This window comes from Pungitius pungitius, chromosome 17, assembly GCF_949316345.1.
Source record: "Pungitius pungitius chromosome 17, fPunPun2.1, whole genome shotgun sequence".
NCBI classification, from domain to species: Eukaryota; Metazoa; Chordata; class Actinopteri; order Perciformes; family Gasterosteidae; genus Pungitius; species Pungitius pungitius.
In genome coordinates this window covers 12,717,037-12,741,606 of record NC_084916.1, presented here as the reverse complement: position 1 = coordinate 12,741,606, position 24,570 = coordinate 12,717,037, and the positions used below count along the sequence as shown (strand labels likewise).

Here is a 24,570-nt window from a genome sequence, read left to right as displayed (position 1 = left end):
TGCGTGTAATTGAAAAACTTTGGGTGCAATCCCATTTTTGGATTTACAGAGTAGAGTTTGCAAACTGATATTTTAAAAGTACTTGAGTTCATTTAATTATGTTTGTTATTATTTAATCAAAAGTGCCCGCACATCATTCAGTGAGATTTGCACAAGAAACCAATTTGGCCTCTTGGCCTCTGTCAACATATCAGCTGGTGGTCCTTCTGATCAAAGTGAGCTCTAAGGCGATGGGGCGTCAGCTTGTTTTGGGGATCCAACTAAGCTGTGCACGTAAACATGTTGGGGGAAGGAGTTTTTTTTTTGTTATGAGGTGTTTTTTTACATGAGTTTCACCCAAAAGCTCCCGGATTTCACTACCAATAATTGCATTTCTGCTCTATCGTTAGCTGAGTCCGGTTCTCTTTACCTTCCTAATCAAATCGGTTTACTTTTTGATTTGACATGTAACATGGCATTTATATTCAAAAGACAGAATACTTTGTTCTAGCGTTCGGATTATCAGGTTCACTTCTGTTTGAACATTTTTCCTACCAACTTACATCCAATTTTAACACATTTCTTATAGATCTTATTAAGGGCATTGATGTATAAATAATGTGCATTTTCAGGTTGAAATGGGATGAATGAAGTTAAATTCACACGTGACATTCATTAATTTGGTGTGGAGGAAACATGGCCCCTGACTGTCCACATGAGGGCGCCATGGGGCCACAGATAGAGCTGCTGAACATTTGTATGTTGATCATGATCTTGAGACTTCAACTCCATGACAAAAGTGTCTAGGTGTAGGTCGTTCGTTCATTTTACCTGTAGACGGCGTTAAAACCTCGCGCGGCTGTTGCCCTGCTGACGTGTAGCACGGTTACACTTGGTCAGAGCGGAGTGGACAGGTTGACTCGGCAGATGCTCAACTAGTGAGCTTGGTTTCACTTTGAATTATCTGCACAACTCCAGGTCCTGTGGAGTGATGGAAGGAAGAAGTTCTGCTGAACTTTCTCTGCCTCTCCTCTCCCTCCCATTCGGTTGGATTGCCCCTTTTGCATAATGCCTGGACAGTACAGTACTTGTATTTTTATTTACACGTTTCCCCCAGCAAAAACAGCATTTTATACAATACAAACTGCAAAAAGCAGTTTATATTGTATAAACTAAGGTATTAGCTGTCTATTGAGTGAGGTCATAAATCCATGATTTGCCTTCATTGAAAACTAACATCTGCAAGAAGCTATAAGATAACAAATAAATGTCAATAAAAGTTGTGCTTTTGACTCGTGATGTCACCGTGTCCCCATTGACTCTCTGACATTTGAACACATTGTCGTCGTCGTTGTTGTTGTTGTTGTTGAGCAGAGATTGATGTCTCCCACCATTGCTCGCTGTGGAAAACACCATCATCGAATCCAGCCGCATAATAATGGCATCGCTGACAGAGAGCCGCGCTCTCTCACGGTCGGCCCCGCTTCTACCTGAACTGCACCTGTGGGCTTCAGCTCCTAGTGCCACACGCAAAGAGAAGCCCCGGACACACGCGGGGGCGCGCATCACGTGCACTCTCCGCCGACTGGGGATCGCGTTGCACCGGCTTTACCGGAGGGCTCCTTGTTCAAATAGGTTCCGCGGCTTAGATGGGAACGACACACACATTAGGACGACTTGCGCCATCTCTTCACTAACTTTGATGAGGACTTCGATATCAAGCAGGGAACATGCCTGTGATGAAAGGATTATTAGCGCCGCAGAACACGTTTCTGGATACTATAGCCACTCGGTTTGATGGAACTCGTAAGTTTGCTTTCATTTTTTTATTTTAAACACTTGCATCCTTTGTTTTTTGCAGGTCAAGCTTTTGTTAGAAAAGATCTTCTATCCTCTGGCGTGTAAGCGCCCTACTGGATTAAAAGCCTAACACTTGCAATCATCTTTATGATCTCTATTTGTTGTACCTGTTGTTAATGGTCCAGACAGCGGGGCACCAGACATATTTTTTGCTGAGGCAGACTTTAACTTCACGGTTTCCTCGGAATCGTTTTTACGTCCGAGGACGCGACAGAGACGTGATGCAGAGACGCTCCCGCGACAAAGAGCAGGTCGAGTCCGTCGCTGTCCGCGGTGCTGAAGGCTGAAAGCTCAGCACCGCGGACAGCGACGCCCGGTTCACTGCCGCCTCACTTGGTCACGAGTTGCAGCCCGGTCATTTATTTGATGCAAATGGTTGTGGACACAACTGAAATGAATTCAACTTTTTGACCACACGTGATTTTTCTTTGCTTTTTGGCTTTTTCACCGGGAGGTTGACCTTTATTATCTGCTTTTTGGCCCAACGTGCCCTGCAGCGAGAGCAGCCTTTCTCCCGTCGGTCTGAAATCACATTTATCAAAATTAATTGGTCGGCGGCGTCATTGCAGCAAGTATTTCCCCAGGCTGAGGCGGAGAAACTATAGCGAGGCATATCTAAACAATAACCTGTCTGAACTTTAACCTTTAAAAAAAAATTCTACACTTTTTACTTCTTCATTCTTCATAATGATCTTTTTCCTCTTGAAGGATCCAGGTTTAGTTAAGATGAGGCGCCCTGCTGACATTCTCCAGGCCTAACCCTCTCTTCCCCCTTAGTGTGAATTCATGTTCAGGCTTTTTAAGGGTTACATCTAACTTACACCTCCTTGGTCATGCATTTATTTCATAGGTTTGCTTGGTTTTAGCTTTTCATTTTTAATGTGATGTGCTAGTGCATTAATATAAAGCCAACAGTCTTCCACTGTTCCACTTATTTTTAAAATCCTAATCATAGACATCAGGGATAATAATACATCTTGCAACTTAAACTCACCCCATGATCCCACTCATTCCCTTCTATTTGGGACTTTCTCCATTTTGTCTGTTGATACCACACCGTGAGCCACTATATTAACCACAGACATCCACCCTTATTTCAGTACCCATATTTGGCTTGTTGAGCACCACTGCATGAGTAAGAGCAGGCCATATGTCGAGTGGCAACAAACATTCACCTGAGCAGCAGCTCTGTTCTGGGAAATAGGAGAGGTACTGTACAGCACAAATGAATGTTGGGTTTCAGCTGCAAGACAGTGCAGACTGGAGGCAGTGGAGCCCAACAGGACAAATTGGCTCTGATGGCCTGGCCAGGAGCAAATATAAGGGGTCCGCTGGGTTCATTCAAAAGAACCGGGCAGGCAGGTCAAACCTGGAAACACTCTGTGATAAATGGATGAAAGGGAAAGTCAGCAAGTCTTTGTCTTGATTTGCACTCTTAAATGTGGCCTTTGAAATTGATTGCACTTTTACTGGTAACAAAAAGAGAGGTTTATTTAAATAAATCAATAGTAGCAATAATAGATCTCATTTGTATGGTGCTTTAAACAGTAATCAAAGGCACTCTATATGATAAAAACAGAAACTTTAAAAGCAATTACAATATAAAGAAAAGTTATGGTATAACAGAAAGTAACAAAAACAAAGAATAACCCTGTGTTTACAGAGATAATTAGTTGAAAACTTTCAATTTAATTAGATCACATGTTTGACATATGGAGTCTCTCAGTTATTTACTTAATGTTCTAACAACATCCTGCTGCTGACTTTGACCCTTTTCAAAAGACAGTGCAACAGTGTTTGGTGTTTTGTTGACTCGTCGGTTGACGGATGCAAACACCTCTGATCAATGTGACGATCGGTGTGACAGAAGTAGCAGAATCTGTGTGTGGCTCTGCACCGGGATGCCTGCGAGGGTGCTGGGACACCTTCTGTCATAAGTACCCCAGTGTGCCATCCAGGTGATGAACCCTCGCACCTGTCCCTAAATGGAGTGGTGTGCTGCTGGTTACAGTCACACACGTTGTCACTTAGCCTATGACAAAGTCATTTGAAGCTTTTGTACATGTAGGGCAACTAACAATTGTTTCCATTGGAGATTATTTCTATCGAGGACCTTTCTTCTTGGCCTTCTGTATAGGTGGTTGCATCCTCACAGGTGGAAGTACTGAGATACCTTACTTAAAAATAGAAATAACCTACATTTATAAGTATAGTGATGTTTTGGTGCATCAATGTGAGAAACTTTGTAAAGAAATAGAACGGCACTACTCAACTAGAAGTGTGTCATAACAAACATGTGTACTTATCTATATTTCCACCACTGCTTGTCACTCAACCGCAGTTAAAATCAATCATTACATCCGTACGGACCGCCAACTGTCATTTAATACCTCTAAACTGCAGTCATACTGTCTGGTCACCAGTTGAGAAAACTTGCTGACTTGCCTTTCTGTCAACCGATGGCGGCCTGCGTTGGAGCGATGGAGATCGCCTCGGGGCCGTCCTTCTGCCAAATTAAGCAGACGGCTTGGAGGTGGAGCTGCAGCAGAGGGCTGTGTAAAGTCTCCCGCCGAGTGCTGGGTGCTCCCCATCCCCCACTACTCCTCTAAATTGCTATTTTCTAGCTCTCAGCACACACTAGTTCCACCTCCACTGGGCAGGTAATTAGTGTCACAATCACTGCGTGTTGAGTCAGTACTTTAAAGTGTGTGTGTGCGAGAGAGAGAGAGAGAGAGAGAGAGAGATGCATATGTATGTGTAAAGAAGGAGTGAGAGAAGAAAAAGCAGGAACAGAAATGGAAAGTGTGCTACTTTCATCACTTTGTCGGTTTGTTGCAGAACTTTATGAGTGTTCATCTCTTTGTGTGGATGTGTGCGTGCCACTGAATAAATATCTTTGAACGCAGCACATCTAATTGAGCTGTTAAAATGTATCGGCGGGATCCCACATCGTGATCACCACTTTGCTGCCAGACGGGTGTGTAAACCCCCCCCCGTCACGGCCTTTTTGCACACATTATAAAAAACAGGGACTTTCACATCCTGCTGAGTCAGATCGGAAATCAGAGGATATATTGTTGTTGTCCCTATGGATCAGTCCCACCATAACACTTTCTGACCTGTAGGAACCCAGGGAGCTAATCGCTGACGCACAAACACTTCACTGAGGTTTGTTAAAGAAAAGATTGTTCTCTGATCGGAATGGGATTCCATCAAAAGCTTCTCAATTCCTCTAATATACGCTTAGCACTTTGTTATCTAACGCACTGATCGCGCCAACTTACGAAAAGGCAAGTCTAACGTTGTCCTCGGCTAGAAAATTACTGTAAAAGAAGTAATGAATGCAGTCATGAGACTGTGAGGGGGGTAATCAATCACCATCACTGTAGTGCTGCAGGGTGCAGAGGGGGTCTCGCTTGCCGGCAGTGGATTGGCGCTGCTGTTTCCCACTTTCTCCAAAGCCCACTTAATATCGAGGCCGTCTCATTTCAGGTGGAAATAAGCAGAAAGTGTAAAACTGTGCTGTATCCTGGTGAATGTATTATACAGAGGAACCCATTTTCTATCACACTATAACAAAGTACTGACCTGGTGCCCAGTTATATGCCCAAAAGTAGCAGAGGGAAATGTATTCATGCGCCCTCTTGAAATGAGTGGTGCTGGACATGCTTTTATTGTAATAACTACTTGCATTGTGACAATATATTGTAAATTGTATTAATGAGCACCAGGTTTCCTACTACATTATAATTTACCCACGTGGTTAACAGCATTGGTTTAGTTTGGAAAGTGTACACTTATTTTGAGCTGGCTTTGTCCTGACAAAGTATTTTGTTAAGAGAATACAGCCATTATGATCAAAACTTGATTATTGTATATTGTGCACTTGAAAGGTACGTACTTGGATGAGTTTCTCCTCGTTACCGTTTGGCCTTGTTAAATCGCCTAATTAAAGGGATTCCGCTCCTCATCGGCGTCTCTAATGGACTGTACGTCTGTGACTCTACACGATTGACAGACAGTTTCACCAATGCAAGTCTTGCCCAAATCTGAAATCTTTAGAATTATAAAAAAAATGTAATGACCGGATTTGTTGTTAGCAAGAGTTTATGAACCTATGATAGAAATTGTAATAATCCCAATAAAAAGGTGAAAAAGATACCTATGCAGATTTTTTTTTAAATGGAAGCTGGAAGGCACACCTGCAAAATAGAAAATGAAAAAGAATGTTTCAATTGGTGAGAGCCTGGGGATAAAATACCACAGAAGTGATTAATTTGTGTGTTTTGTCTATTGATTCTGTCCTTTCTATTGTATGGTTTGAGAGAATTGAGCTGTGCTTGTCGTGTTTATTCTCCAACATCAATCCAAATAAATTGATACCTGCAATTTGCTGATAAAGTGCAACATTAATCAAATAACAGTGTTCACTAGATTCAGTATACTAGACACTGTTCAATTGTAACCTTGGTTGCTATGGTGTGTGTCAGTTGTTACCATGGCAACTCCAGAGTGACTTCTTTTGTGGTTATGTGACTGCTTTGTAGTGGTTTCTGAGAGGCCGCCACAAATTCTGGCAAAGAGGTGAGGAGGTCGCTCCATCCATCGCTCCACTTCCCTGCCAATTTTTACCACACTCCATCTCCATCTTTCATCATTACGCTGCCGGTGGCGCTAACACACTCGCTTTCAACTTTTCACGTCACCCTGTGTCCCCTTCCCACTGTCCCCTTACCTGCCCCCCCCCCCCCGTCATTGTTCATTTTTTTTCCCACGCAAAACCGAACCCCACACCCACCCGATCTTTTTTTTCTTTTTCAATGACTCGGTTTGTTATGCTTGCTCACCTGTCATATACATGCTGTAAATAGCTCAGTGGCTACTTTGGGGCGTTGTCACCGGGCTGTCTGGTGGAGCTGCTGGATGTGCATGTGGAGCATTTGTGAATGTGTTTAAAACCACAAATCTGGGACAAAGCAATGTTACCTGATGGTGCAATTTATTCCTTAGATTTTCCTCTGACCCACCTAGAAAGAGCTGAGGAAGTAAACTCCAACAACTCCTCCGATCCACACCACATTGTCATTGTTTTTTTGTTTTTTTGTGTTTTCTCGTCGGGCGCTGCGTTGTTTGGATGGAGTCCAACTCAGGCCCAGTGTTGGTTTGAGTAAAATGGTTATGGAGCCAATGTTAAAACATTTAGCTTTTCACACACAAGTTCAATTTCTCAGAGCGTTTGCGCCACAAAGAGAATTACACAGTGAAATGGAAATATGCAAAATGTTCACTGTAGTGTGCAAAAGCCGGGAGGACCCGAGATGACAAACTTCATCACTCTGGTTGACCTTCAACTCTTTTTTGGTTTCCCCGGGTGACCCCAACACGAGGTATTGCCCCCAACAACACAGCTCGAAGGAGCAGGAGGGAACGCCAAAAACCTGCCCAACACACGAGTGTTAATTTAGAATTTGAATGTTTGTGTTCATGTTATGAATAAAGCTTGGAACTATTTGGTACAGCTAAAGAAATGTCACCATCATCATCATCATCATCATCAGTTTTTAGGGTATTTCAGTTGAAATGAACTGTTTCAACCTCTATAGAAGACATGGTTCACCATAACAAAAGAGATTCATCTTTTGGGAGCCATGAATGTCTGTACCAAACTTCCTGTCAACACACACAACAATTTTCATAAACACAAATAGCTCCTGGCTGTTGTAGTTCCTTACTGGTGTTTTGATGATATATATTACACTTGAAATGATTTCTACTAATTCAACCACCAAACACTTTGGTTGAATTTTATTGCATAAAGTCGCTCAGAATTGCTTTTTCTCCCTCATTGCTCTCTTTCTTCTCTCCCTGCCCTCTTTTCTCCTCTGCCCTCCTTCTCTCTTTCTTTGTCTCACTCTCTCCCGCTCCGCTCGCCCTCTTGTATCCCTGTGGGGTTTCTCCAGCAGCTGTCATGCCATAGTGTGAGCATGAGAGGAGGTGATCTATGGGCTTCTACAGCAGAGCAATTGGCCAAAAGAAATTGCGAATGCAGGCACAGATACAGAAAAGAAATGGGAGGTGATAAGAGGTTGAGTAAGAAGAGCAAAGATCCAGAGGATGGAACAAAAGAGAGACGCAAAAAAGAGGGACAAAGGGGAGGTCGTGGAGCGGCAGACGGCCAGATGAAATCTGAAAAGGACTCAGAAGGAGAGATGATTCAGACTTCAGGACAAATAGTAGAAGTACACCGGTGATGCTCTTGTCGTAGCTGCAGGGGGAAAAGGTGAACAAGTGCAAAGAGAGAGAAGAAAATTAATGGATCGGGGGAAAAAGGGATCGGCTGGTGGATTTTCAAGGGTAGAGAGGAGATGAAGAGTAATTAGGTGAAGAGATCCAAAATGCTAGGAGGGGCATAAAGAACAGCTGGGAGGGAACCCTGTGAGTGATTGAGAGAAAGGGGGAACATGAAGGGAAGGAAAGTAGAGAGCAAAGGTAGAAATGATGGAGGTAACAATGGGGGCTTAATGCTGGTGTGTTAGCAAAGGAAGGAAGGAAAGGAGCCAAAGTGAAAACCATATCAAGAAAAGGAGGGATGAGGTAATTTGGTGCAAAGCAAAGAAAATGACAGCACAGAGGTTAAAGTGTGAATCCTGTTCCTTGTCAAAATAAGACGTCAACCTAGTGAGAGATGAGATTACACAGAATGACATCAATTAAGCCTTTTTTCAAAGAATGAATCACAAGATTAACTTCGGTTGAGTTGAAGCTGCACAATTTGAACAACAAAAAACACCCAGAAAAAAGGCTTTGTAAGGACCTTGTAGGAGTAGATCTATTTGAAAACCAAAAGAGACGCCAATGCCAAAATACCTAGTGAAATAACCATAATGGTTCCAACTTTGATCAAAGTTTTATGTACATACGTCCTCAACTCTTTTTTTTTTCAATTTGTTGTTTTTGTTGATAATTTCCCAAACAAACGTCATGCTCCATTAAAGACCATGTGAGCATAATGAGTCGGTTCATATTCTCACAGACTTCTATATAGAGGAGTCACCTCCTGCGTTTCAAAGAATAACCCAATTTCAAGCACTTCTCCATTAGCTTCACTTTCCAGAACATAGAACTGTGTCAAATAGCTATTAAACAATATCCTGCCAAATATATATAATCAGTATACAGTATTATACAGTTGAATGATATGGGTCTTTTTTCAAAAAAAGTGTTTTTTGCTTGTGTGTGCATTGATGTGGTCAGAGTACATTTGATGAGCTCCCTCACAAAACAGATACACTTTGCCTCTCCTCCAACACACACACTAATTAAATGTCAATATCAATAGAACGGTTTTGATCACTGAATGGGACATAAAACGGGAGATCTCGCTCTTTCTTCTTGAGGGTTTTTGTTCTGCGCTGTTCAAATCTGTGGTGGTTTTTTCTTCAACTAAGGCTGGAAAAAACAATTAAACATTGGGGTTGGTGGAAAGAGGATTTATTGATGCAGAAAAATAGATTTTTGTAATGAAATGTTATTAAGAACAAGTCGCTTTTGCAAAACGTCTCAACCAATAGTTCTAAACAAGCTCATGTTGCTTTTGTTTTTTTCGCTATGCGAGTGTGCGGCTTAATGGGTGCGTTGCAATTATTTACTGTGATTATATTAATGTCTCCAAATGCATAGGGTATAATTTGTCTGCAAGTAGCTTTTAAATATATTTGCGAGTGTTGGAGGGGCCGCTTTTAGCAGGTACACGAATTCACGCGCATTATAGAATCTGACAAACCACAACCATCCACCGTCTTGTTTAATAGGCGTTTGTACTGTAAACATCAGCCGTCTATCAGCACAGCATCGCTCGGCGCTTCGTTGGCACCGCGGGTGTCTTGTTTTTGTTTTTTGGGTGCCGATGAAGATGAATCCAGGTACAAACAGCTGGTCCACTTCAACCGCGTGTTTGGAGCTGGACACCAATAGTCTAATTAACTGTGATATAGACTTCAGCGCTAATGTGATTTGGTTTTCGCTGTCAGCGCTGATTCTCCACTCGTGCTTTATTATCTCACTCTTTTCTACACACACACACATACGTCTCCATAGCACCTAACCTCTCAACTCTCAATAAGCGTTACGGATTCAAGGTCAGTTTCCTTACTGGAAGGAATACGTTTCAAGAGCGCGATTCTAACTGCTCTTCAACTTGCAGATGAATCCATCCTTTATTGGAGGTAAAATACCTTTGTGTTGCAGCCCGCGCAGACCTTCATCTATGAGCGGAGGATCCAAAAAGCTTGTGTATCGTAGGGTTGAAAAGGCACATTTTAGCCAGAATGGACTATTAAGAGCAACTCAGCTGAGCTACCTCTTTAAAATGACCAGTGGAAATTTGCTTCCACTATGATTACCTGAAGTTTAATAAAACGTAGGTGGTGGGAGCGGAGAAGGCAACGATGACTGTGGTTAAGCTTTTTCAATCAAATCACTGTTCATAAGTGTCTTAATTGCTGACCATCCCGCAGTAAAGTAGCAGCCATCTCTACTTTCCCCCCTCTCTCCGCTCACGGTTTTTAGGTTTGCTGCTTGCAGATGTATTGTTTGGTTCCCTCTCACCACTCTCTTCATTACCTTCATTGATCGTCATATTGTGGCAGGCAGCTGTTTTCAGCTCTGATAAACCCAGCGTTCCCCGCTTGCTGAGCACTGACACAGCCAGAAAAACAAAGTGAGCATTTAGCATTCAGCGAAAGAAACATAACTAATGAAAAACCTGTTTCTGCTATAGTTGATGGTTCAGGGATCACATTTTTCCACCACTATCAGAGGGTTTTTAAATTAAGAAAAAGGCTTTAATGTCCGGTTTCCTCTCTCACTGCGGTAACTTGTGTCCAGATAAATACAGATCCAACAAAAACTACAAACAACTTAAAGCGTACTGGAGGAGAAACCGATTTCTTATAACTTCACCAGGCTGAGTCCTGGCCACCGGATCCTCATCGTTGTTGTCCGTCCTGTCGGTTTCCTCCTCGTACCTTTTCCCCTTCCTTCTGCCTGCCCGGGCCTTAAGTCCAGCCTTAATCAGGTGGCCCAAAAACCTACACCTGTGTGAGGCCTGAGGCCTTATGGGAGCTGTAGTTCCCTACCCAGCAACCAGACACACACAAATATAGTTTAAAAACACAACCTTACCTGGAAATGTCAATTACTGTTAATTATTCCTATATATAAGTTGCGTTGAGATATATACGTGTAGCACTATGGGTCTGTAGTAGGGATTATTTTTGGGACTTCCGGAATCAAATTTTATACAATTATATTGTTTGATTGTCTGTTTCTAATTGTCCTATTTTTCCTTATTACCAAAAGTCTGAAAAACATTTCGGATGTTACCGTTACCATGCATTCAATGGGAAGTTATGTTAAACGCTGTTTAACAATGTATTTCCTTTACTTCATTATTCTTTTAAAAATCAGTGACGTCCATGATGTACTCCAGCACTTTGTCGTCCTCTCACCTCGCCCGTTCTTCCGTTTCTCACCTGCAGACAGCAACTTCATCCTGGCTAATGCGCAGGTGCTGAAGGGCTTTCCCATCGTCTACTGCTCCGATGGCTTCTGCGAGCTCACGGGCTGCTCGCGGGCCGAGGTCATGCAGAAGAGCTGCGCCTGTAAGTTCCTGTACGGGCCGGAGACCAGCGAAAGCATCATCCTGAGCATCGGCAACGCCCTGGAAGAGCGGAAGGAGTTTAAAGACGAGATCATGTTCTACAAAAAAACAGGTGAGCAGCGGGTTGCTGGTTTAATTGCATTTCCACTTACCAATCAAGTGTTGGAACCAAAGTAGAGAAACCATCAGAGTGCACACAGAGAGCGGCGGGGGCCACCACGTTGGACTGGTTTATTTCCATAGATGGAAGGCAGTCATCCGCGTCTATTTCTGGAGACGCCGCGTTTAAATAGGCCGAGGTCATGGATCACGGACGGACGAAGGCAGGGGCTGGATTAATGGCCGAATAACTTTTCCATTGGCTCGTTGTCATTAAAAGCCGAGCAATCAGTCCCAGAAGTCCTATCATTTAACGTTGACACGCATTAAACTTTCATAGTCACCAGCTCGTGACTCTTCCACCCCGCCGTCCGTCCTGCTGATTACACCGAGCCCGGGCAAGGCGAGCCCGGCTGCCCCCCCCCCCTGATTAGCCAGCTGGAAATAATGAGCACGTGTAGGCATTGGTGGATCCATGCTCGCCGTGACGGGGCCTTTTCTTGTAACTTCATCATGTCAGAGTCACTGTTTATGAGTTTATGTTTGGAAGAGTGTTTATTTCTAAAATAAAGACACCGATTAGTGTTTCAATGAAATGTATGATTTTTTTTTGTATTTGGCAGATGACTTCTAATACTAGAGTAGTTTGCAGAGACAAACCTCTCATGCCATGTGACTGTCTACGATACTCTGTCTCATGCTTTGGTGTCAAAAAATCCGTTTCCCTTCTGTTCTTTTTTTTTACCTTCGTACAGTAGTACCGTCTGTCTGTATCTGTCTGTAGGCTTGTCTCTCGAGCTCACTTTCCTATTTCCTTTGCCAGCCTCTTCCCAGCGGCCTCATGCCGCTCTCCGCTTCCATCACAGCGGAGTCCTGAAAGTAAAACGTATAGCTGACGCCGCTCGTCCTCCATTTGTCTGCCTGAGCAATCAGGAGCGCTCTTTCTCTCTCGCTGCGTGCTCGGTAGCTCTGACCTCGTCCCGCAGTGCAGACACGCACACGTAGATACAAAAACGCTGTGATGAGTCATCACCAGGCAGGAGCGACTCAGCGAGTGGGAGTGATGGGGGGGGGGGGTGGGGGGGTGGGAAACTTTGTGGGGAATCCCTACTTGTAAAAATGTACTTCCACTGAATAGAAAAGAATGAAAGATTGACCATGATCCGCTTGTGACAAAATCGACGCGTGAACTCGAGAAGGTTCAATGAAGGTGATCATGTGATCTATGTTGTTTTTATTCTTCATAGAAACATGCAAATCAAATCATAAGGACATACGATATTTTATTGTTATTGATAAATGATACTCAGTAGTTTTAATGATGGTCTTGTCTTAATTCACCTCTATTCATCATTTTATGTTGCTGTGAAAACATCTGCAAAGAACTGTATTTCCACAAGCCCTCTCACGCTGACCCGCCGGTCCTCTGAACAGCACCCGTTTAGCAGGAGACGGGGCCCTCAGAGACCGGTTGATCTTTCGCTCTGCCCGGGGGAAACCGCCACATGGTCTATTCAAAGATCTGCTCCTCCACGGGGGGTCGGGGGGGGGGGACCTCCAGCCGCAGATAGGCGCACTGATCCGTCTGCTCCGCGGCGCGCACAGGCGCCACACCAGAGGTGGCGTGTAAAAAACGTTAACAAGTGTGCCCCTCCCTCTCAGCTGTGCTGTTCTGGTGCCTGCTGGACATCGTGCCAATTAAGAACGAGAAGGGAGACGTGGTGCTCTTTCTGGCTTCGTTTAAGGACATCACAGACACCAAAGCCAAAGCCATCCAAGAGGACAAGAAGGAAGGTCAGTGTGTGTGTGTGTGTGTGTGTCCGCGTCGCACGGAAGACGGGTCGCTCTCGCTGTCGACTGGATTCTAATGTTTCACAGACGAGAGAGAGAGAGACAGAGAGGGGAATGTCTGTGTGTTTTGAAATGTAATCCCTTTTGTGAGCAGGTAGCGTGGAATGACCACACGTGGTTGCTATGCAAACACGGCTCGGTCAGAGAGGCCCCTCGGGGCAACACAACTCTTCAACATATAGAACCACAGATCCATTGTGCCGGGGTAGGAAGAATAAATAATAGAACTGCAGAAACTAATACGTGGCGGAGCAGTTTACAGTCGGGCGGATGACACAAAGGGAGGCAGCGGGTCCACAAAAGTTCACTCTTAAAAACAAAAATACCTCAGTAAGAATTCATTGACATTTTCTTTATTTAAGTAAGACCTCAAATTTCCCCCATTCAAGCTTCTATTTAGAGGTGGGAGCTGTGTTGGAAGAGCAGATATTGTATACACTGTTAAATGTTTCCGTTAATTTACACCCAAATTTCAACATGATTTACCTGTTATTTGTAATAACTGCAGCTTACTGTAAATTTTTAGGGAATACATGTTAAATAACGCCTCATGTATGTTATTTAACACCTCATTGCTAAATAACATTCATTTTTGTTATTTAACAGCACAACCGAACATTCAAAGATGGCGGCCAGAGTTAGATGGTCTGGTATGGTCATGTTTTGGGGATAAGTGCCGATAAACGCAATTTTATGCTTAGATTATAAAAAATATATTATTTATCATTGGAGAAGTTAGCAATTTTTCGTTTTTGTAAGTTGCAAAACAATGACTAATTCAATATTGTCGATGTTGCATACTAAGAAATTAAATATTGTATGCATTCACTGAATGAAGGTTAGACAGAACACCACGTGATTTCTGTACTGCAAATGTTATAAAGAATCATCTTGCTTTTATTACCATAATCATACCTCCCGATTTTAAACGAGACACCTAACATTTAATTGACTAACTGCGCTCCAAATCTGTGTGTGTATATGTGTGTGTAGATGTGTGTGTGCGTGTGTGTGTGTGTGTGTGTCTTTCTGATCACGTTCGCGCCACTTTCTGAAATAACAGGTTCATACAGTATTTTTTGCATTCTGGCAAAGAGCGAGTAAGAAGGCATTTGAACCTGCAACGCAACGGACACACGGCCATTCCATGTCGGAGGATCGCTCTGGTTACATCGAGGAAAACCACAACAATCCGGTGAGATTAACTAGAATTTCTTTAAAGTCATGCATAGTTAACATTTATCAGTGATGTTGAGGTATACTAAACGCCACGGACTTGCACTATGAAGTTTAATTTAGCTAGCTGCTAATGAGCCGAGGTGATTCAAGCTAGCAAAGTTTCGATAGTTTGTCCATTAATCTTACAAAACAATGCGCTTATTTTAATGTCCGTTCATGTATACGATCTAAATCTATAAATAATGCTAGTGCTAGCGGTCTCAACGGGGGCGGGGGGGCTAGCGTCGGCGGCCGGGCTTGCACATCCTTACATGCTCCGCTCTGGTCACCCGGCACCCGCGCGCACACTGCTCTGATGCGACACAACTTCACAACAACCGGGAGTTATTCGCGCGTCATTGACTTAGCAGGCTGTGATTGGAAATCGGGACTGGAGCTGTCCCGGTCGGGACAAATCTAAATTGCCCATAATTCGGGATGTTCCGGGTAATACGGGAGGGTTGGTGTGGGATGGTTCTGATTCCGCTGTGTTTTTTTTTAAACCGCCCGCTGGCGCTCCTGCGAGATTTGCGTTGGGTCTCGCGGGACCCGGCGGCACACAATCCCAATGTAGCCCTCTAGTCTGTACTTCAGATAAGCTATATGTGTCACAGACTAGAGCGCTGAAAACCACTCCACCCGCCACTGTGGCTTGTATGCGAGGCAAAGTCACCCGCCATTGGCTTGTGGCAGGTGCTAATTTCCCACCCTGGGTGTGTCTATTTTACATTACATTTGTTTTTGTTTTTAATTACAGATGCAGATGCAGGGCACTATCCCTGATCACACTGCTGATCAAGAAGATCTCACTGCATGTATCCCTCAGAACCAGGTGGAAATTTGAATGGTGTCTTATAATCTATCAATAAGTCTTGTGTTGTTCAAGACTAAACCGACAAATGAAAGGATGAAGGAAGTTCTTCGTCAGCTTGATGATGATGTCGAGCTGTCCTATCAAGTCATCCATCTTCTTCTGTCTCACTTTTCCGAAGATGTCTCAGGACTTGATATGCCAGTGCAGCTGACCTTGAGAGTTCACTAGCTTTACCTGCAACGCCTCGTCTGATACTTCTTGGTAAGTTGGTTTTAGTGTTGTATGTAGTGAATTAAATGGTATCAAACTAAACTAAAACTAAACAGAAATTTGACAGTTAAAACATTTCTGTTTCAGGAGAAACAGGAAACCACTTCCAAAGCTGGATGCTCAGCATTGAGGGCCAGATTGTGGGCGAAGGGATCCAGTCCACCTTTGTGACAGGGCTGGCGTCTTTTTTCTCCGGTTTTTATATCTTCAACCTACAGTACCAAGAGGAGGCAGCGTGCACACTTGAATTCATCCAGAGGTAAGACATTGTCTGTTAACACCTGCATTTGTTCTGGCCTAGCTGTGGCTCAAGCATGGTTTCAGCAGGTCTGGTGATGGGATTTAGCAATTAACTTTGCTTTAGAAAGTTTTAGTGCAACTTACAATATTCATAGATGCATAGGATAGTATGTTGAGGATAGTTCATGGACATTTGTTGTCTTGTTGTAGTGTTAGTCTGTGTGAATTACTAGATTTCCAACCCGTGTATAATTTTTCAGACGCTTTGTGGGTATAAACCCAGAAAAGGGGACAAAGGCTGCAAAGGGGAAAAAAAGAACGGTAAATTCACACATCGCCAGCCTCTTGCGCAGACTGATGGACTTCCAGTGGGATTTCATTTCAAAAAGGTGAGATAGATACATACATTCATTGCCATTGTTTCAATAAATTTTACTTTTCAGACTTTCTATTATTTATGTCTCTCTCTCTCTCTCTCTCTCTCTCTCTTTCAGTGGAGGTGTGTTCAGGTGCGTTCTGGGCAATGTAGTGTATTTTTCTGTGATTGATCCGATCTATATGTGCCTACATTTGTAAGTATTTAACTTTCAGTGTTTCTATTACAATAAAAAAGTTAATTTGAACATGGAACTATTCGTTTTCTTTCACTTAAGTGTTATGTGATGTATTATGCCTATTCTTATAATAACTCAAGCTAGAAATATGTATATTACAATCAATGGTACACATTACTATGCTAAAATAATAATCAATACATTTTAAAAGCAATATTTAAAGGAAACTAAATAAATGGTGATTTAACATGAAAATAATGGTAACCCTGCTGCCAGTAAAGTCCTGTTAAAAAACATTACGGGTGTGCACTGTAAAAAAACATTAACAGGAATAAACCGTTAAAATAACATGAAAATAATGGTAACCCTGCTGCCAGTAAATTCCTGTTAAAAAACATTACGGGTGTGCACTGTAAAAAAACATTAACAGGAATAAACTGTTAAAATAACATGAAAATAATGGTAACCCTGCTGCCAGTAAATTCCTGTTATTTAACAGGGAAATAATTTACAGTGTAGAATAATGATGTTCTGTTGTAATATTGTGTGGATGTTAAATTTGATATTCAGTCGTTTTAGGTTTTGAGGGCAACACCGAAGCTAAAGCCAAACGTCTCCTAAAGAGCCAAGGAGAAGGTCCATGGGTTTGCATTTACGGGGGTGCAAACAAATGATCGAGCCAGCAAACCTGACTTTTCCCTTGGGCCTGCCCTCGATTTGCCTAATTGCTCTCATTTCTGTAAGCGTGGGAGAACAGGAAGCAGAAAGCAAAGTTATTATTGCTCCCATAACGAGGTGCTTTTCCTAGAAAAGGAAAAGAGCAGAATGTACAGAATGTCTTCAGACAGAGAACAACCCTCACAATAACAAGTTTGAGTCTGACAAGCTGATAAAAATGTGCCAACAAATCTCCCAAAACATTTACACGTCCATGTGCATTTGTAAAGAGAAGAGCGCTTCAGGCAAGTGCTGAGGAGACAGGAAGTGAAGAACTGTTGAGAAGAATTATGGAAATGATTACGGACTGACACAAAACCACTGAAGGTGTTTGAAAAGAGAGACATAAAGAACCTGGAGATGTGCAGGCACTTTGGCATCGACAGGTCATCCTCTCTCTCTCTCTCTCTCTCTCTCTCTCTCTCTCTCTCTCTCTCTCTCTCTCTCTCAGTGGACAGTGTGTGATGGGGGGGAAACCCCGTCCCCTCCACCACCTCCCTTTCTGCACTACAGTTGTTTTACAGTCCATTACCACCTCTCCTGTTTGCCCTACATGCCCCCCCCCCCTCCTCCCCCCTCCCCCCTCCCCTTTTAGATTCAACACCCCACCTTTCCCACCTGTACTCCCCATCGCTACCCCTACACGAAGGGCCATAAAAGTGGAGGGAAATTCATTATATCTAAAAATAAGCGCGTTTCTGTCTCCGTGTGCTGCCGCCGTGTCGCGTCCCCCCCCCCGGGGACGGCGCCGCGTTATGGATGGGCCCTGTCTGTTCGCCTAGTCCGGGGTCCACGCACGCACGCACGCACGCACTTTCCACAGTACACACAAAACGCAGTTATCGTATTCTTTTCTCCAGCTTTCTTATTGCCGTTATCCCCTCAAGCAACTCGGGCCTCGCTGCTTTCTTGGGGGGGGGGCCTTCAGAACAAGGCCCGGTACCCTGCAGACGTAAAGTGCCTTCTCCCATTACCCATCTGCTCCTTCTCAACACTTCACTCTTGCACCATCCGCTTTAACCACTGCAATACGCTTATACACAAGGAAACACACACAAAAACGCCCCGGGAGCAATCAACCACGGAGAATGTAACGTACTACACTTAAGTGCCTCCCCAGTAGCGGCTTATCAAAGCTGTAAATTGTACTGTTTATCTGGAAATACTGCTTTCACACAACAACCAATGTTTGTGGTGGAATAATGTCAAATCACAAAAGGTAACGCATGTTCTTTGACATTTCTAAAGGTAAATTCACTGAGAAATTGTGCAATTTGCTCAGAAATGACACATTCTGCCTGCTCCATATTCATGTTTGCTCATTCAGGGCGGATATTATGTATTTCATCAACTGCGATGACTGATTCAGTCATCAGAAGCTAACGTTGGGGGGTAAAGTATTTGTCGTCGCGGGGCGGGGGGGGGACGTGCGCTGAGCTTTGTGCATTTGTGTGTGTTTACAGAGCGACGGCGCGGCAGGGTGAAAACAGGCTCGCAATTCAGCTCGGCTCGTCTGCGGAGGAGCACGGTGCTCTACCACATCTCCGGTCACCTGCACAGCCGGGAGAAGAGCAAGATCAAACTCAACAAGGTGGGGGGGAGGGAGGCGTCACAAGACCCAGGGATCATTCAGAAGTGGTCCTGAGTGGAGGCCATGCTGCCTTTTGAAGCACGATGGACACTAAGGACTAAAGGGCAAAAAAAACCCTTGGGGGAAATATTGTGCCTATCGATGGAGTTGGTGTCTTGAGTGAACAAAACATTTCACTGACTGATGCTTTTTATCACAGGTTAGGTTAAACGTGACAGAACAGCACTTTTAACCAAACCAAAAAGCAGCCTATTAGGATACAGTCCAAATGCTTTAACAAAAAGCCCTGATTTCCCCGGCATGATGGTTTTAAAACCATCACTAACATACCTTGAGTATTCATTTAGTTGTCAAGTGGAGGTAACCCTCTGGGTCTTCTTGTCCTGTCCTGTCCTGTCCAGAATGTGTTCGGGGATCCGCCCGCTCTGCCGGAGTACAAGGTGGCGGACGCCAAGAAGTCGAAATTCATCCTGCTTCACTACAGCACGTTCAAAGCCGGCTGGGATTGGCTGATACTCCTCGCCACCTTCTACGTCGCCGTGACGGTGCCCTACAACGTCTGCTTCATCGGCGACGACGACGACCTGACGCGCAGCACGACGGTCAGCGACATCGCCGTGGAGATACTCTTCATCATAGGTTAGTCGTGGTCACCATGTGAAGTGGATTGTTGAATCTAATTGCAAAGTCACAAGGTGCAATAACCGAAACCCGCGCTTCCATTCGTCTCTCTTGCCAGACATTGTTTTTAATTTCCGCACAAGTTACGTCAGCAAATCGGGACAGGTGATCTTCGACGCTCGGCAGATCTGCATCCACTACCTGACCACGTGGTTTGTCATCGACCTGGTTGCCGCTTTGCCCTTTGACCTTCTCTATGCCTTCAAAGTCAGCGTGGTGAGTAACGATTGGCTTGGTGCTTAACCCCCAACGCTGAATATTAAAGTTACTGTACATTCACAGTCTTGTTTGGATAGTTCTTTGGATATTTTTGTCGTTGAAACAGCATTTTGTTTTGAGAGAGTCTCTTGTCCAGTCTCTCCGGGCCTCTGTTCGACAGTGAACCGTTAGCTTTGGACATTTCCTGAGAACACGCTGCGCTGCCCGAGCGCCTCTTGGGTTCGGCTCATTGATTCGACAAACCTGTCCTGAGCGCTGAGTGAACGATCAAACCTGTGTCATTAAAACCTTTGTCTTTTCTGGGTGAAGCCGTGAGGCCCTTAAGAGCGCTCGAACGGAGGAGGAAACAGCCATCTGTTGCAATTAGGTAGACCTGCTTGTCTGCTCCGTGGTTGAGTGATTGCAGCCGGCACAATCACAGCTTTTCATGCCTCTAAGGTGAGGAAATGGGCGGTTTGTCCACTTACTCTAAATCCGATTTACAGTTTTGAGAAAAGCCAGTTAGCTGGTAGTTAACTCGTAGCAACAACATTAGAGACAACAATATAACCAGAACCAAGGGTTTTTACAAAGTTGCTTTTTGAATTCGTTTTTTAAAACGCTTATTCCCATTAATAATAAATCAAGGGATTGAGTTCCATTCACACATTTTCTAATTCTTGGCAATATAAACCGGCCTCCTGCATCGTTTCTAGGGGAAAAAAGTCCTCCCCATCACTACGTATATCAATCCTCATCCGGATACAACAAAAGAAACCCGTCTGCTAATAAAGAGCATAAAAAGCAGGACTCACTGTGAAGGGAGGTGTGGGCGGAGGGCGGTCTCAGTGACAGGCTGCTCCGGAGGGGCTCCGCTGATAGAAATACGGCGCTCTGGGGGGGGGGGGGGGGGGGGAGATGTGGGGTGGCTCTCAGTCGCTGGGCGTTCAGCGGGATGTCCTCTCTGAGGACGGGGCCTTCAGACGGATGTCCCCTGTGAGGACAGAAGCCATCTCGACCCCCCCCCCCCTAAATAAGCCGAGGGCCCTCAGCGCTGTCCCTCCCCAGGGTTCGTCTTTCTGTTATTTTGGTCGTATCTTTCATCTTTTTTTCCACACTTTTCTATTCTTGTCCTTCATATTTCCTCATTCCTAAATAATCCCCTCACCTGAATGTCAGGTTTCCGTTTCTGTGTGAGCTGTTGGCGTTTTTCAAGTGTCCCACATAGAAATATGGGAAAGAACAACCAAAGAACCAATCAAATATCCATAAATGTAAATATGTTTTTAATCAAATTGATATGTAATTAGTATCTGCATGCTTGTTTTTTAGTTGAGATATAGTTTAACGATGCTAATACAAAACAAAGGAGGAAAATGTGGGATTATCTACTAACCCAATACAACTGCATCAATAAATAAATAAATAAATGAATTCAAAAGACACATGATCAGTAACATCGCTCTGATTGGATTGTACTAACACTGCAGGGAAAGAAATAATGAGAATTTCTATTAGGTCACGTTCAAGATACTTAAAAAAAAGAAAAGACTACAAAACAGAACGGTAGCTTAGTGAGAAACTTTAAACTTCTGGACCTAATGAGAGGAGGAAATGCTAATGTGAGTGGTATGGAGGGGGGGGGGGTGTGTTGAAGGAGAAAGTAGCAGGAGGTGTGTGTGTGTGTATTGCTGGGAGGGTTGCTTTGCTCGGTGCTCTTGCTGTTGGAGGAAAATGGGATGTTGCGCAGCCTGCTCCCTCCATAGGTGTTGATAGATGGCGAGGAGGAGGTGGAGCTCCTCCCCCCCCCCCCAGGGCTCAGCGGGAGGCTTCATTACCCCTTGTGCTGCACCACAGCTCTATTTCTCACAGCCGGAGTGTGAAGAACCCACCATAAAGCATCCAGGGGACACCGACGCGACCTCTGATAAGGACCGCCCTCACATCTCTGTTCACATCGTTGCTTTGGTAAAGTGCGAAACTTGTGTCATTCTCTCCCTCACACACACACACACACACACACACATAATCCTTCTTTTGTTGGCCGTGTCTACCTTCTAAATCTATTTACCTTAGTTACTACATTATATATTCCTATCCATCCAACTTTTTCAGCCCCTGTCACCACCCCTACAGACCCACATATACAACTGCAGCATCGGTGTGAGTGTGTGAGTGGACGTGTGCGTGATCGATTGTCAGCGGCGATTGCCTGAGGAGCAGGTGCAAAGCATCGGACATTCACATCACATCTCCAGGTACGAAAGGGGACTTTGAGTGAACGGTGTTCACATACGTCAGTTGAGGGGAGTGTGAGAGGACGATTGAGCAAAGACGGAAAAGGAAGGAAGGAGGAGTAGAGATGCGCATTCACACCTGCGATCAAACGCCTGTTTCTGATGAAGAACTCCTTGGTTTTGGGTCATCTTCACATCGATCATGAGGTTGATGTATTTGGAAGCATTTGTCGAAAAGGCCTGATTATGGAATACGAGAGAATATGAGCAGCCACTAATGTTGGAGAGAACGTGGAGCAATGGTTACGAGCTCCTCACCACTTCAGGCGGCGTGATTAGCGCGCGGCCGGTTTAAAAGACTCCCCCCCCCCCCCCCGGAGATTTACTGCTGGGAGTTAGTTTCACTTTCAATGCAGGCCTCACATAGGACAACTGTGTCCGTGGCGAGAATAACCCCAACAACTGTTCATCCCCAGGTGTCAGTGGTCCACCTGTTGAAAACAGTCCGTCTGCTCCGTTTGCTGCGGCTCCTCCAGAAGATGGACCGCTACTCGCAGCACAGCACGGTGGTCCTGACGCTGCTGATGTCCATGTTCGCCCTGCTAGCCCACTGGATGGCCTGCATTTGGTATATCATCGGCAAGATGGAGATAGAGGCCAACGCCTTCAACTGGGATATCGGTGAGTGGAGCAAAAATAGCGCCATAACGACACCTGCAGGTACAAGCACCATGCCAGAACCGGGAGGTGCATCTCCAGGGGGGCTTAGGTCAGTGACCCGGACACAAGGGGACAAGTTTGAGGGGCCGCTTGTAATCAGTTCTCACTTCCCCGCTGCAAAGATTCACCACTAAACATGCCACATGAGGAATTAAATACATAATGACCTGGGAGATACTTAGTACATTAGTTGCAGTGATTATTCCAGTCTGAGTCTTAATGGCGGTACCTGCTGCTGCTGCAGCGGGCGTTTTACAGCATGTATGGTGTTTTATTAGATGACAGATTTGTGCTCTTCATAGGTTTGTTTTACTTACCATTTGTTCTGTCTGAGGGAATCTAATATTCAGCACTGTTGCACTGTGTATCAATTCATGTAGTGATATTTTATGAGCAAAAATCTCCAGAATAAAGGACGCATTGTTGCTCAGAATAAAAGCTGTAAAGAGGAAATGCTTTTTTTTTACTGATCTTCCAGCGTTAATAAAAGAATTCCAGATTTTTCTAAATCCTACATGTATTCCATAAAGGAGACACTGTTCTTTTTCTAGTCTTTGCCTTTTTGTGTGTCCCAATTTCATTTCTGCTTTTTGTGTTTGTGTCAAATTGTATTATTGAGGTAGCGACTGCTCTTTGGAATCATCATGGCCAGCTGCTTAATGAAGCTCATGATTTCCTCATCGATTTGATCGATTCCTTAAGTTGGTTGTCAAATCCGTATTGAATGAGCAACATGACTGCAACAACAACATCAGCTGTGTGTGTGTGTGTGTGTGTGTGTGTGTGTGTGTGTGTGTGTGCGCTTCCATGCAGCTGCCTGTGTGTGTTGTGAAATCCACTTAGCGGACGGCATGATTCCTCTCATAATTTCCTCGTGTAATGAGGCACCCCGGGAAGCTCTCTGGTCGGTATCGATAAACTGCACTGCTTTGCAATAACCTCTCCCCGGTGAAGACATGACTGGTCTCGGGGTCAGCATTTACTGCATCATAACAACAATGCAGAATCTTCCCCACCATTCACTGCATTTCTGTGTCATGAGGCAGGATTAATGTGTTGTATTCTAATTATGCACGTCTGATGCTGATCTGAGTGTTAAAGTCAGGTAGTTATAAAGGGCTTTCTATCCAATTACCATTCATCAGTGTCTGCACGAGACTCTCCTGGGATCAGCTGCACGTTTGCACAGTGCGCTGACCAGGGATCGGTTTTGGTTCTCAAACACCTGATCTGCTTCCACTGCGAAACCGGTCGTTCTAGTTTTTTAACCCTCCTATTAAAAAAAAATAGAACCACATGATGCACCTTCAGCGATAGCATTGAGACTTTCAGGAGTGCCAGGAGATTGGGAGCTTGTGAAGATGCACTTTTTTGAAAGAAAAGCTCCCTTCGATCAAACGTGGAGTGCATTATACACCACCATCCCTATTTAAATATCCATCCATCATGTTCCCAATTAACGTTCACAGGATGGCTCCACGAGCTGGGGAAGCGCCTGGAGTCGCCGTACTTTGCCGAAGGAGAGGTGAACGGGACCAGCAACGGCCCCCCCATCCGCAGCGTCTACATCGCCTCCCTCTACTTCACCCTGAGCAGTCTGACCAGCGTGGGCTTTGGAAACGTTTCGGCCAACACTGACATTGAGAAGATCTTCTCTATTTGCGTCATGCTTATCGGAGGTACACTGCATGCACGCATCGGCGTTCACGCGTCTGGTTTTCTAGAAATCGCATTTGTTTTTGGGGCGACTGATGGCCCAAAGCCATCTGGAAATTACTTTTTTTGTTTTGTCTCTTACTGCATACAGTAAATAATCATTGTGTAATTATATTAAATTCCAATGCTGATCCGTGAGTTCTTGTTTTAAGATCCAATAGTAA

General features: G+C 44.3%; 1 protein-coding gene and 1 long non-coding RNA gene across 4 annotated transcripts in view; both read left to right on the top strand.

The window, feature by feature from the left end:
- The first annotated feature begins 1,581 nt into the window (after positions 1–1,581).
- kcnh8 (potassium voltage-gated channel, subfamily H (eag-related), member 8) overlaps positions 1,582–24,570 on the top strand; it is a 36,220-nt gene continuing 13,231 nt past the window's right edge. Inside the window, exons 1-8 of the mRNA XM_037474392.2 lie at positions 1,582–1,785; positions 11,379–11,612; positions 13,262–13,393; positions 18,727–18,854; positions 19,256–19,493; positions 19,594–19,751; positions 22,447–22,651; positions 24,160–24,369. Coding sequence (XP_037330289.2) covers positions 1,710–1,785; positions 11,379–11,612; positions 13,262–13,393; positions 18,727–18,854; positions 19,256–19,493; positions 19,594–19,751; positions 22,447–22,651; positions 24,160–24,369 — 1,381 coding nt within the window. The 5' untranslated portion in view covers positions 1,582–1,709. The remainder of the gene's footprint in view (positions 1,786–11,378; positions 11,613–13,261; positions 13,394–18,726; positions 18,855–19,255; positions 19,494–19,593; positions 19,752–22,446; positions 22,652–24,159; positions 24,370–24,570) is intronic.
- LOC134107035 (uncharacterized) lies at positions 14,438–17,037 on the top strand. Of its 3 annotated transcripts, none has more exons than XR_009942586.1 (5): positions 14,438–14,645; positions 15,426–15,500; positions 15,661–15,743; positions 15,840–16,381; positions 16,487–17,037. It is a non-coding gene; the product is annotated as an uncharacterized LOC134107035 (long non-coding RNA). The 3 variants fall into 3 exon arrangements; XR_009942585.1 differs by having other exon boundaries at positions 14,440–14,645; positions 15,426–15,743; positions 15,840–16,011; positions 16,253–16,381; XR_009942584.1 differs by having other exon boundaries at positions 14,439–14,645; positions 15,426–15,743.